Source organism: Hemitrygon akajei, chromosome 10, assembly GCF_048418815.1.
Source record: "Hemitrygon akajei chromosome 10, sHemAka1.3, whole genome shotgun sequence".
NCBI classification, from domain to species: Eukaryota; Metazoa; Chordata; class Chondrichthyes; order Myliobatiformes; family Dasyatidae; genus Hemitrygon; species Hemitrygon akajei.
In genome coordinates this window covers 19,694,994-19,707,896 of record NC_133133.1, presented here as the reverse complement: position 1 = coordinate 19,707,896, position 12,903 = coordinate 19,694,994, and the positions used below count along the sequence as shown (strand labels likewise).

At 41.7% G+C, this 12,903-nt stretch overlaps 1 protein-coding gene across 3 annotated transcripts in view; it reads left to right on the top strand.

The window, feature by feature from the left end:
* LOC140734206 (transcription factor Dp-1-like) overlaps positions 1 to 12,903 on the top strand; it is a 99,046-nt gene that overhangs the window by 69,809 nt on the left and 16,334 nt on the right. For all 3 annotated transcript variants that reach the window (XM_073057876.1, XM_073057877.1, XM_073057878.1), the window contains one exon: positions 1,588 to 1,739. In XM_073057876.1, the coding sequence (XP_072913977.1) occupies positions 1,588 to 1,739 (152 nt within the window). The remainder of the gene's footprint in view (positions 1 to 1,587; positions 1,740 to 12,903) is intronic.

Sequence of the window (12,903 nt, the reverse complement as noted above, 5' to 3'; positions counted from 1 at the left end):
CAGGATTGAAGGACATCCATTTAGAACAGAGATGCAGAGAAATTATATGGTTAAATTACTTTAGTTAGAGAGTGGTAAATCTGTGGAATTTGTTGTCATGAGCAGCTGTGGAAGCCAAGTCATTGGGTGCATTTAAGCAGAAATGGATAGGTTCTTGATTAGCCAGGGCATCAAAGGGTATGGGGAGAAGGCAGGGGAGTGGGAATGACTGGAAGAATTGGACCAGCCCATAATTGAATGGTGGAGCAGACTTGATGGGCCAAATGACCTACTTCTGCTCCTATGTTTTATGGATTGGGTGTTGCCATGAACCAGGTTTGATTAGGGATCTTAAGATAAAGGAACCCTTAGGAGGCAGTGATCACAATTTGATACAATTCACCCTGCAGTTTGTGAAGAAGATAAAGTCAGATGTATCAGTATTACAATGGAGTAAAGGGAATTGGAGGCATAAGAGAGGAGCTGGCCAAAGTTGATTGGAAGAGAACTCTAGTGGGGATGATTGCTGTATTTTTTGGGGGCAGTTCAGAAGGTGCAGGATAGATGCATCCTAAAGATGAAGAAGTATTATAAAGGGAGGGTGAGGCACTGGCTGACAAGGGAAGTCAGTCAGCATAAAAAAGGGCATATAAGAAATCAAAAATTAGTGGAATCCTCTGATTGGGAAGCTATTTAAAAACCAACAAAACAACTAGAAAACCATAAGTAGAGAAAAGATGAATATGAAGGTAAGCTAGCCAATAATAGAAAAGAGGATACCAGAAGTTTTAAAAAGATATATAGAGAGTAAAATAGTCAGCAGTAAGAAAGATAAATGCAATGTTAGTATTCATTTTGTGGGGACTAGAATACAAGGGCAAGGGAGTTGAGACTTTATAAGGCACTGGTCAGATTGCACTTGTAATATTGTGAGCAGTCTGGGGCCCATTATCAAAGAAAAATGTGGTGCACTGGGGAGAGTCCAGAAAACTTCAGAAGAATGATTCCAAGGATGAAAGGGTTAATGTATGAGGGGCATTTAATGACTCTGGGCCTGTACTTGCTGGAGTTCAGAAGAATGAGGGGAGATCTCATTGAAACTTATCAAATGAAAGGCCTGGGTAGATTGGATGTGGAGAGGGTGTTTCTTATAGTGGGTTTGTCTAGGACCAGGGAGCACAACCTCACAATGGAGCAACATTTATTTAGAACAGAGGAGGAGGAATTTCTTTAGCCTGAGGATGGTGAGCCTGTGGAACTAATTGCTGAGGAGGCCAGGTCATTGAGTATATTTAATGCAGAGATTGATGGGTTCTTGATTAGTCAGGGCATTAAAAGTTATGGGGAGAAGGCAGGAGAATGGGATTGAAAGGGATAATAAATCAATGGCAGAGCAGAAACGATGGGCCAAGTGGCCTAATTCTGCTCCTATATCTTATGTTCTGAAGAGAGTATCCTAGTATCCTTTGCCTAAGGCTGAGTAGTAGGATACATTTGAGATTAACAATGAAGAATCTGAAAAAATAGAAATCAAAACTATGACTCTATTAATGGGCATTACCAAGTACAAAATGCGAAATGTATATTGGAGTAATTTCTCTTTTGCAGCAAATTGCCTTTAAGAACCTGGTTCAACGAAATCGCCTTGTAGAGCAACAATCTGGCAGGGTTCCTCCTCCCAATACTGCCATTCAACTGCCCTTCATATTGGTCAACACCAGCAAAAAAACAATCATAGACTGCAGTATCTCTCCTGATAAGTAAGTACAGTAAAATCTGTGTGACTTAGCTGGTTCATTGATCAAGTACCTTGAGATGGATGCCTTTCAGAAATGTAAATTCCTCAAATTTAAATCCACTGTTCATTGTGATATGATCATTGAGATTAGTTGTGCAAATAGTTACATTTGGTATAGATTTTTTTAAAGACATCAACCTATAGTCTTGGTAAACTTTTTTAAAAATTAGTATTTTACTGTTTTTCTCCCCCTAACTCTGAAACTTTTCATTTTGCAAATCAAGTTGTGGGCAAATTGCTTGAAGTAAAATGCATGCTTCTTTTATCTCTAATTAAATAGTCTTGAAGATGAGACTAAATTCTTTTATATTCAAAGAAATATTTCACAGTGTGAAATTTCAGGGGGATCCAGCAAAATTGAAATCAATTAGAATCACCTGGGAAAAAAATGTGCTAGTTGAAGTTATAACTTGTATTAAAGGAAGGCTCATTGGAAGGTCCACTACCCTATGCCCATGGCTTTGTTATAGGAATTCCTTCAAACAATAGTGTTCATTTACTGACTTTCACTTTATAGTTAAAGGTAGGATGCTAGATGCTGAGTTTAAAAACTTAGGCAATAAAGCAGTCTATGACTGTGTGGAAAATCCTAGTTATGATCCAGGTCTGGACTGGTATGTGGCAAGGTAACGTATATGATGGAAGGTTGGTAGCTTTGTGGATAGTGACGGTTGTCATGCATTGACAGGATGCTGTGCTGAGAAGTGACATGGAGTTCAATCCAGAAAAGTGTGAATTAATACACCTTGGAAGATTAAACTTGATGGCACATTACAAAGTTAATAGCAGGATTCTTAGCATTGTAGACAAACATGCATCTTGGGGCTTATGTCTGTAGATCCCTCAGAGTTGCAGCATAAGTTGATAAGGTGGTTGAGAAGGCTTGTTGACCTTCATTAGTCAAGGGATTGAGTTCAAAAGCCATAAGGTAATGTTACAGCTCTAAAACTGGTTAGACCATACTTTGGAGTATGGTGCTCAGTATTGGTTTCCTCATTATAGGAAGGGTGCCATGATGCTGCCTGGATTAGAGTATGTCTTATGATGAAAGGCAGAGTAAGCTTGAGCTTTTTCTTTGGACCAAAGAAAGATGAGAGCAATGTTCCCTCTAGGGTGTGGATGTGCATACATTTTTTGCTTCTAGCGCACAAAGAAATTTAAAGTGCACAAAAGGTTGTCACCTTCTATCATGTTTAGTATATTTCACAAACGTACACGTAGTCACATTTCCTTTTCCATTTTCTATTGTGGATAGTGTTGACCACATGGAGTTTTTGAGTATTTGCAGATTTTAGATCTGGCTTACAGATACTGTTTTTTTAAGCAGAGTGGCTTAATGAAGCTATAGAAACTGCTACATCAAAAGCTCTTGAGGTCAGCAGTGTACAGCTACAAGACATTTATGTGCAGATCAGAAACTGCGTATTACCTTTATGAACTGGTGTTACCTGCGTATATTGTCATGGTGCAAAAGTTGCTAGAGAATTTGCAAGTGGGAAGAAGTGGAGTGATATCTGGAAACTTGACTTTTTAAAGCGTCAGTTAGCAAGTAAATTGCGTATGGGTGGTGTGCAAAAGCTCCGGCGAGAAAATAGTTTCATTTAAATGTAGGCAGCATGGAGTAAATGAGGTGCTCAAGGAATATAAAGAATGTAAAAAGAATCTTAAGAAAGAAATTAGAAAAGCTAAAAGAAGATATGAGGTTGCTTTGGCAAGTAAAGTGAAAATAAATCCAAAGGGTTTCTACAGTTATATTAATAGCAAAAGGATAGTGAGGGATAAAAGAGAATCAAAGTGGAATCAGAAAGTGCGGAGCCAAAAGAGATGGGAGAGATTTTGAACAATTTCTTCGGTATTCACTAAGGAGAAGGATATTGAATTGTGTAAGGTAAGGGAAACAAGTAGGGTAGTTATGGAAACAATGATGATTAAAGAAGAGGAAGTACTGGCACTTTTAAAGAATATAAAAGTGGATAATTCTCCGGGTCCTGACAGGATATTCCCTAGGACCTTGAGGGAAGTTAGTGTAGAAATAGCAGGGGCTCTGACAGAAATATTTCAAATGTCATTGGAAATGGGGATGGTGCCGGAGGGTTGGCATATTGCTCATGTGGTTCCATTGTTTTAAAAGGGTTCTAAGAGTAAACCTAGCAATTAACAGCCTGTAAGTTTGATGTCAGTGGTGGGTAAATTAATGGAAAGTATTCTTAGAGATGGTATCTATAATTATCTGGATAGACAGGGTCTGATTAGGAACAGTCAACATGGATTTGTGTGTGGAAGGTCATGTTTGACAAATCTTAATTGAATTTTTTGAAGAGGTTACTAGGAAAGTTGATGAGGGTAAAGCAGTGGATGTTGTCTATATGGACTTCAGTAAGGCCTTTGACAAGGTTCCGCATGGAAGGTTAGTTAGGAAGGTTCAATCGTTAGGTATTAATATTGAAGTAGTAAAATGGATTCAACAGTGGCTGGATGGGAGATGCCAGAGTGTAGTGGTGGATAACTGTTTGTCAGGTTGGAAGCCGATGACTATTGGTGTGCCTCACAGATCTGTACTGGGTCCAATGTTGTTTGCCATATACATTAATGATCTGGATGATGGGGTGGTAAATTGGATCAGTAAGTATGCAGATGATAGATAGTTGGGATTCTGGATAATGAAGTAGGTTTTCAAAGCTTGCAGAGATTTAGGCCAGTTAGAAGAGTGGACTGAAAGATGGCAGATGGAGTTTAATGCTGATAAGTGTGAGGTGCTACATTTTGGTAGGACTAATCAAAATAGGACATACATGGTAGGGTATTGAGGAATGCAGTAGAACAGAGTGATCTTGGAATAATGGTGCATAGTTCCCTGAAGGTGGAATCTCATGTGGATAGGGTGGTGAAGAAAGCTTTTGGTATGCTGGCCTTTATAAATCAGAGCATTGAGTATAGGAGTTGGGATGTAATGTTAAAATTGTAAAGGCATTGGTGAGGCCAAATTTGGAGTATTGTGTACAGTTCTGGTCACCAAATTATAGGAAAGATGTCAACATAATAGAGAGAGTGCAGAGGAGATTTACTGGACTGTTACCTGGGTTTCAGCACCTAAGTTACAGAGAAAGGTTGAACAAGTTAGGTCTTTATTTGGAGCGTAGAAGGTTGAGGGGGGGACTTGATAGAGGTATTTAAAATTATGTGGGGGGTAGATAGAGTTGACGTGGATAGGCTTTTTCCATTGAGAGTAGGGGAGATATAAACAAGAGGACATGAGTTGAGAGTTAAGGGGCAAAAGTTTAGGGTTAACATGAGGGGGAACTTCTTTACTCAGAGAGTGGTAGCTGTGTGGAACAAGCTTCCAGTAGAAGTGGTAGAGGCAGGTTCGATATTGTCATTTTAAAAAATTGGATAGGTATATGGACAGGAAAGGAATGGAGGGTTATGGACTGAGTGCAGGTCAGTGGGAGTAGGTGAGAGTAAGCGTTCAGCACAGACTAGATGGGCCGAGATGGCCTGTTTCCGTGCTGTAATTGTTATATTTAATATCAGGAATGTATACAATACACATCCTGAAATCCATGTTCTTCACAAACACAGGTGTCCCCTTTCACAGCGGGAGGGGAGACATAACAAAACAACTCACAGATTTACAGTGTTAGAAGTCTGTCACATCACTGTTTTCCCTATGAGTCTCTCGACTCGAGAATCAGCAGCAAACTCCTTCCACCACTGAGAGAGCACAACTTGCTGAGTACAGAGCCTCAGACAGCTGATCTGTTCCTCCCGATGTTCAGTTTTTCTCCCGTGACACTTCAGTTGGTGGCACCAGCATAGAATCAACCCGTCCACTGGGCCATAAAGCCTCAGAATCCTGAAGGCATTCTCGTCTTCTGGACCGCATCCTGGGGATTTCAAAAAGCAGCCGATTGTGAGCCTCTGAGAGCAAGTCCCACCACTGCAAAGAACTGAAGTAGTAGTATAACTCCACGTCAGGGTCTTCAACTGAACCCCATCCACCTTGAAAAGAGAAAAGAGAGACATCAAAGGTAGTAATTAAACTTTACACATATGAACTCGAGGGAGTCCCCATTAAGCACCATCAGAAATCCTTCATTACCCACAGCAGGCCTGCTGTGTATGATTTGTGAGAGTGCAGATGAACAAGAGCGAAAACAGTCAAACCCAGAGGAGATCAAGGATTTTATCGACAGTGTTTTGCTAGCTATTAGAATGAATACGCGTGTGTGTGTATATATGTATAAATAAAATTCAGTGTGCAAGTGCTGTTGTCACTGGGCAAAAAAATGCACAGCGCAAGATGTTTGTGCACATTGGTCATTACAAATTAGACAGAACATTGGATGAGAGGTGCACCAGACGATAAGAGACATGGGTAGCATGAATAGCCAGCACCTTTTATTCCCCAGTGTGGCAGTGGCTAATACAAGAGGCCATACTTTTAAGGTGACTGGAGGAAAGTATGGGGGGGGGGGGGGGGTGTCAAGCATAAGGTTTTTTTAAAAAGATTGGTAGGTGCCTGGAATACACTGGTGATGATAGAGGCAAATACATTAGGGACATTTAAGACACTAGGATAGGCACATGGATGAAAGAAAAGTGGAAGGCTGTGCAGTGAGGAAGGATTAGATTGAGCATGGAGTAGTTTAAAAGATCAGCACAACATTGTCAGTCGATGGGCCTGTATTGTGCTGTAGAGTTCTGTGTTCACTGAGTCTATGCATGTGAAAGGACCAACTTTAATATCTCACTTTCAGGATATGTTATATTCCTCCTGTTGCCATAAGGTATGGAAGCACAATTAGGCCATTTGGTCCATCGAGTCTTCTCCGCCATTTCATCATGGCTAATCCAGTTTTCCTCTCAACCCCAATCTCCTACCTTCTCCCCGTAACTCTTTATGCCCTGACCAATCAAGAATAGCCTTAAGTATACTTAAAGATTTGGCCTCCAAAGAGGCCTGTGGCAAAGAATTCCATAGACTCGCCACTCTCTAGCTAAAGAAATAACTCCTCATCGCTGTTCTAAAAGGATACCCTTCTATTCTGAGGCAGTGTCCTCTGGTCTTAGATTCTCCCATCACAGGAAACAGCCATACAGTCCTGCAAACATTTTCATGAACCTCCTTTGAACCCTCTCCAGTTTCAGCATATCCCAAAACTGCTCACAATACTCTGTGAGGCCTCACCAGTGCTTTATAAAGTCTCAACATTACATCCTTGCTTTTATATTCTAGTCCTCTTGAAATGATTGCTAAATTGCATTTGCCTTCCCCATCATAGACTTGGCCTACAAATTACCCTTTAGGGAATCCTGCACAAGCACTCCCAAGTCCTTTTTCACCTCATATTTTTGTATTTTCTCTCCACTTGTAATACAAGACTTTACGACATATATGTCAAACTCAAGGCCCGCGGGCCAAATCCGGCCCGCGATGGAATTATCTTTGGCCCGCGAGATAATATCTAATTACTATTAAAGCTGGCCCCAGTAATCGAAGCGCCTATGGCGTATGATATGGCTAATGCTGAGTTTATTCAGGTACCAGGTTTTCAGGGTTTTTAGTGTTTATTCGGCAGTCTTGCTCGGCAGTCTTCTTCATAAGAAACGGAATTTGTAAAGTGAAACACTTTGTAGTTATAGCAGAGACTGAGACACATGAGAGCAGGCTGAAAAAACGGAGGCAACGAAAGCTGCGTTCGCACGTGTCCGACTGATCCGGCCCGCATGAAGCTGCATTTTGCTCAATCCGGCCCGTGACCTAAAATGAGTTTGACACCCCTGCTTTACAACGTAGAAGCAGAATTAGGCCTTTCAGCCCATCGAGTCTGCTCCGCCATATCCTTTGATGCCCTGACCGATCAGGAAACTATCTACTTTCGCCTTAAGTATACCCACAGACTTGGTCTCCACTGCAGTCTCTGGCAGAGTATTCCACAGATTCACTACTTTCTGGCTTTAAAAAATTCTTCCTTACCTCTGTTCTAAAAGGTCACCCTTCAATTTTGAGGTTGTGCTCTCTAGTTCTGGATACCCCCCACCATAGGAAACGTCCTTTCCACATTCACCCTATCTAGTCCTTTCAACATTTGGTAGGTTTCATTGAGATCCCCTCGCATTCTTCTAAATTCCAGTGAGTACCAGCTCAAATGCTCCTCATATCTTAACCACTTCCTTCCTGGAATTATCCTCGCAAACCTCCTCTGGACACTCCAATCCAATCTTGCGCATCCTTTCTGTGGTATGAGGCCCAAAACTGTTGACTATATTCCAAATGCGGCCAGGCTAGTGTCTTATAAAGGCTCAGGATTATTGCCTTGCTTTTATATTCTATTCCCCTTGAATTAAATGTCAACATTGCATTTGCCGCCTTACCACAGACTCAACCTGTGAATTAACCTTTTGGGAATCTTGCACAAGGACTTTTAAGTCATTCTGCACCTCTGATGTTTGAACCTTCACCTCATTTAGATAATACTCCGCACTATTGTTCCTTTTACCAAAACACATTATCATACATTTCCCAATACTGTATTCCTGCTGCTGTCGCATTTCTTTCTCAGCCTTATCCACTTATCTTCATATCATCCGCAAAGTTTGTTACAAAGCTATCAATTCCATTATCTAAATCATTGACAAACAATGAGAAAAGTAGCAGCTCCAGTACTGACCCCTGAGGAACACCACTACTATCTGTCATTTGTTTGCCCATTCTCGTAGCTTGTTAACCAGCTTCATGTGTGGTGCCTTGTCATGGGCCTTCTGAAAATCCAAGTACACATCAACTGATTCTCCTTTGTCTATTCAGCTCATTATTTCTTCAAAGAGTTCCAACAGATTTGTCAGGCAGGATTTTCCCTTGAAAAAGCCATGCTGACTATAGCATATTTTATCATGTGCCTCCAAATACCCTGAGGACCTCATCCTTAATAATCAACTCCAAGACCTTCCCATCCACTGAAGTCAACCTAACTGGCCTATAGATCCCCTCTTGAAGAGTGGAGTGACAGTTTCAATTTTCCAATCTTCTGGAACCATTCCAGAATCCAGTGATTCTTGAAAGATCATTACTAATGCTTCCGTGATCTCTTCAGCCACCTGTTTCAGAACTCTGGGGTGTACACCATCAGGTCCAGCTGACTTAACTACCTTCAGACCTTTCAGTTTCCCAAGAACCTTCTCTATAATTATGGTAACTTCATGACCCATGACACCTGGAACTTCCACCATGCTGCTACTGTCTTCCACAGTGAAGATTGATGCAAAAATACTTATTCTGTTTGTCCACTGATTCATTTTCCCCCATTACTACCTCTCCAACATTGTTTTCCAGTGGTCTAATATCTACTGTGGCCTCTCTTTTACAGTTTATGTATTTGAAGAAATTTTTGGTATCCTCAATATTATTGGCTAGCTTATAGCCAATACTGTAATCCTCTGGACTCAGTGCAGGTTCCGGAGGATTGGAGGATTGGAAGAATGGGAATATCATGCCACTGTTCAAAAGAAGGATGTAGGCAAAAGGCAGGTAACTATAGGTCAGTTAGTTTAACATCTGTAGTGGGAAAATGCGTGAAGCTATCATTAAAGAAGAAATAGCGAGGCATCTGGAAAGGAATGGATCAATCAGGCAGACACATTGTGGATTCAGCAAAGGCAGGTCCTATTTGACAAACTTACTGAAGTTCTTTGAGGCTATAACAAGCACAGTGGATACGGGAACAGATAGACGTTATTTACCTGCATTTCCTGAAGGCTTTTGATAAGGTACCACACTAAAGACTTATCCATAAGATAAGGATGCATAGAACTGGGAGTGATGTATTAGCATGGATAGAGGATTGGTTAACTTATAGAAACCAGAGAGTTGGGATACATGGGCGTTACTCTGGTTGGCAATTAGAGGTGAGCAGTGTGCCGTAAGGGTCGGTGCTGGGCCTGCAACTGTTCACGATATACATTAACGATCTGGAGAAGGAGACCGAGTGTAGTGTTTATTAGTTTCTGATGACACTAAATAGAGTGGAAGAGCAAATTGTGTAGGAGATATGGAGAGTCTGAGAGAGGTGTAGATAGGTTAAGTGAGTGGGCAAGGGTTTGGCAGATGGAATACAATGTTGGTAAATGCAAGGTCATACACTTTGGAAGGAAAAATGGAAGATCGCATTATTTAAATAGTAAAAGATTGTAGCATGCCACTGTGCAGAAGGACTTGGGAGTGCTTGTGCATGAATTGCAAAAGGTTGGTTTGCAGGTGCAGCAAGCTATCAAAGAAGGCAAATGGAATGTTAGCCTTCATTGCTAGAGGAACTGAATTTAAGAGCAGGGAGGTTATGCTGCAACTGTATAGATGAGGCTGCATCTGGAGAACTGTGTACAGTTCTAGTCTCCTTACTTGAGGAAGGATTATACTGGTTTTGGAGTCAGTGCAGAAAAGGTTCATCAGATTGATTCCAGAGTTGAGGGGGTTAGACTATGAGAAGAGATTGAGTCGCCTGGGGCTGTAGTCGCTGGAATTCAGAAGGATGAGAGGAGATCTTATAGAGACATATAAAATTATGAAAGGGATAGATAAGATAGAGGCAGGAAAGTTGTTTCCTTGTAGGTGAGATTAGAACTAGGAGACGTAGCCTCAAGATTCAGGGGAGTAAATTTAGGATGGAGATGAGGAGGAACTGCTTTTCCCAGAGAGTGGTGAATCTGTGGAATTCTCTGCCCAATGAAGCAGTGGCTACCTCAGTAAATATATTTAAGACGAAATTGGATAGATTTTTGCATAGCAGAAGAATTAAGGGTTATGGGGAAAAGGCAGGTTAGCGGAGGTGAGACCATGGCCAGATCAGCCATGATCCTATTGAATGGTGGAGCAGGCTCAACGGGCCAGATGGCCTACTCCTGCTCCTATTTCTTATGTTCTGATGTTCTTACTTTCATATTCCATCTTTACCTTAACGACTTTTTGTTGCCTTCTGTTGGTTTTTAAAAGATTCTCAATCCTCTAATTTTTGCTCCATTATATGTCCTCTCTTTTTGACTTTTATGTTGGCTTTAACTTGTTAGCCACAGTTGTGTCATCTTTCCTTGAGAATACTTCTTCCTCTTCCTCTTCCTCTTTCACGCCTCTAATTCCCTTTACTCTACTGTAATACTGATACATCTGACTTTAGCTTCTCCTTCTCAAACTTCAGGGCGAATTCGATCATATTAAGATCACTTGCTCCTAAGGATTCTTTTGTCTTAAGTTCCCTAATCAATTCTATTTCATTGTACAACACCCAATCCAGAATAGCTGATCCTCTATTGGGCTTAACCATGAGCTGCTCTAAAAGTCCATGGCTCTCTAGAAATTCGCCCTCCCGGAATCCAGCACCAACTTGATTTTCTCAGTCACCCGCATATTGAAGTCCCCTTGACTATTGTAACATTGCCCTTTTGCCATGCATTTTCTATCTCATTGTAACTTGTAGGCTGCATCCTTACTACTGTTTGGGGGTCTGTATACAACTCACATCTTTTTACCCTTGCAGTTCCTTATAGCTCTATCCACAATGTTTCAACATCTTCCCACCCATGTCACCTCTCCCTAATGATTTGATATTTTACCCGCAAAGCAATGCAGCCTCCTCTGCCTCCTGCCTGTCCTTTTGATACTTCCTTGGACGCTAAGCTCCCAGCTATAATCTTCTCTCAGCCTTGATTGTAATGTCCACAATATCATACCTGCCAGTCTGTGCTGCAAGTTCATCCACCTTATTCCATATACTGCACACATTCAGTTACTACACCTTCAGTCCTGTATTCACCCTTTTCGATTATGTCCACCTTTTACGTTGCATCTTATTCTGTTAACTGCAATTTTGCCCTATTAGTAGCCTCTCCTCACTACATATTGCCTCTGTAAAGCATCTACCTCATCTTCAGCACTATTATTTGCCTTTCCTGCAAAACTTCTTGCATTGAATATATTGAATGCAGCTCAGACCACTTGTTACACTGTGGTCAACCTTTTGATTCCTAACTTTGTCTGAAGTCTTACCAACATCTCCATTAACTTGAGTCCTGATGAAGGGTCTCTGCCCAAAACGTTGACTGCTCGTTTCCACAGATGCTGCCCAGTCTGCTGAGTTCCTCCAGCATGTTGGACATGTTCTATTAACTTTTCTGGCACTCTGGTTTCCATCCCGCTGAACTCTAGTTTAAACCCCACTGTGCAGCATTAACAAACCTTAACACATTCTCTGTATGGGTCTCAGCTTCGCTGGAAGAAAGCCCAATGATCCGAAATTCTTATGCCCTTCCTCCTACACCAACTCTTTAGCCGCATATTAAACTCTATAATCTTCCTAGTTCTAACCTCACTAGCATGTGGCATGGGAAGCACTCCTGAAATCACAACTCTGGAGGTCATGCCCTTTAAATGAACTCTCTTACTCCTCATCACTCGTCCTATCCATGTAATTGGTACCTACCTGGACTACGACTTCTGGCTGTTCATCCTCCCACGTAAGAATGTTCAGGTCTTGATATGAGACATCCTGGACCTTGATGCCCAGGCGGAAACATACCAGTCGGGAACCTTGTTCTTGCCCACAGAAACTCCTGTCCATTCCCCGATCACCACAGCATGCCTTTTCTCCTCCCCCACTTTCCCTTCTGCATCACAGAGGCAAAGTCAGTGCCAGAGACTCGACCACTGTAGCTTTCCTCTGATAGGTCATCTCTCCGACAGTATCCAAAGTGATATACCTGTTTTTGAGGGACTGGCCACAGGGGTACTCTGACACGGCTCCTTAACCGCTTTCCCCTTCCAGACTGTCACCCAGTTTCCTGTGTCCTGCATTTTGGGTGTAACTCCTCTATATGTCTGATCTATCACCCCCTCAGCCTCCCAAATGATCCGGAGTTCATCCAGTTCCAGCTCCAACTCCTTAACGTGATTTGTTAGAAGCTGCAAGTGGATGCACTTCTTGCAGTTATCACTGGAGGCACTGGAAGTCTTCCTGCCTTCCCACATCCTACAAGAGAGGCATGCCACTATCCTGCCTGTCATTTCTACCGTCCTAGCTGAGCGGATATAAAGAAGAGAACAAAAAACCTTCAGCTTTTCTTTCCAGCAACACATACAA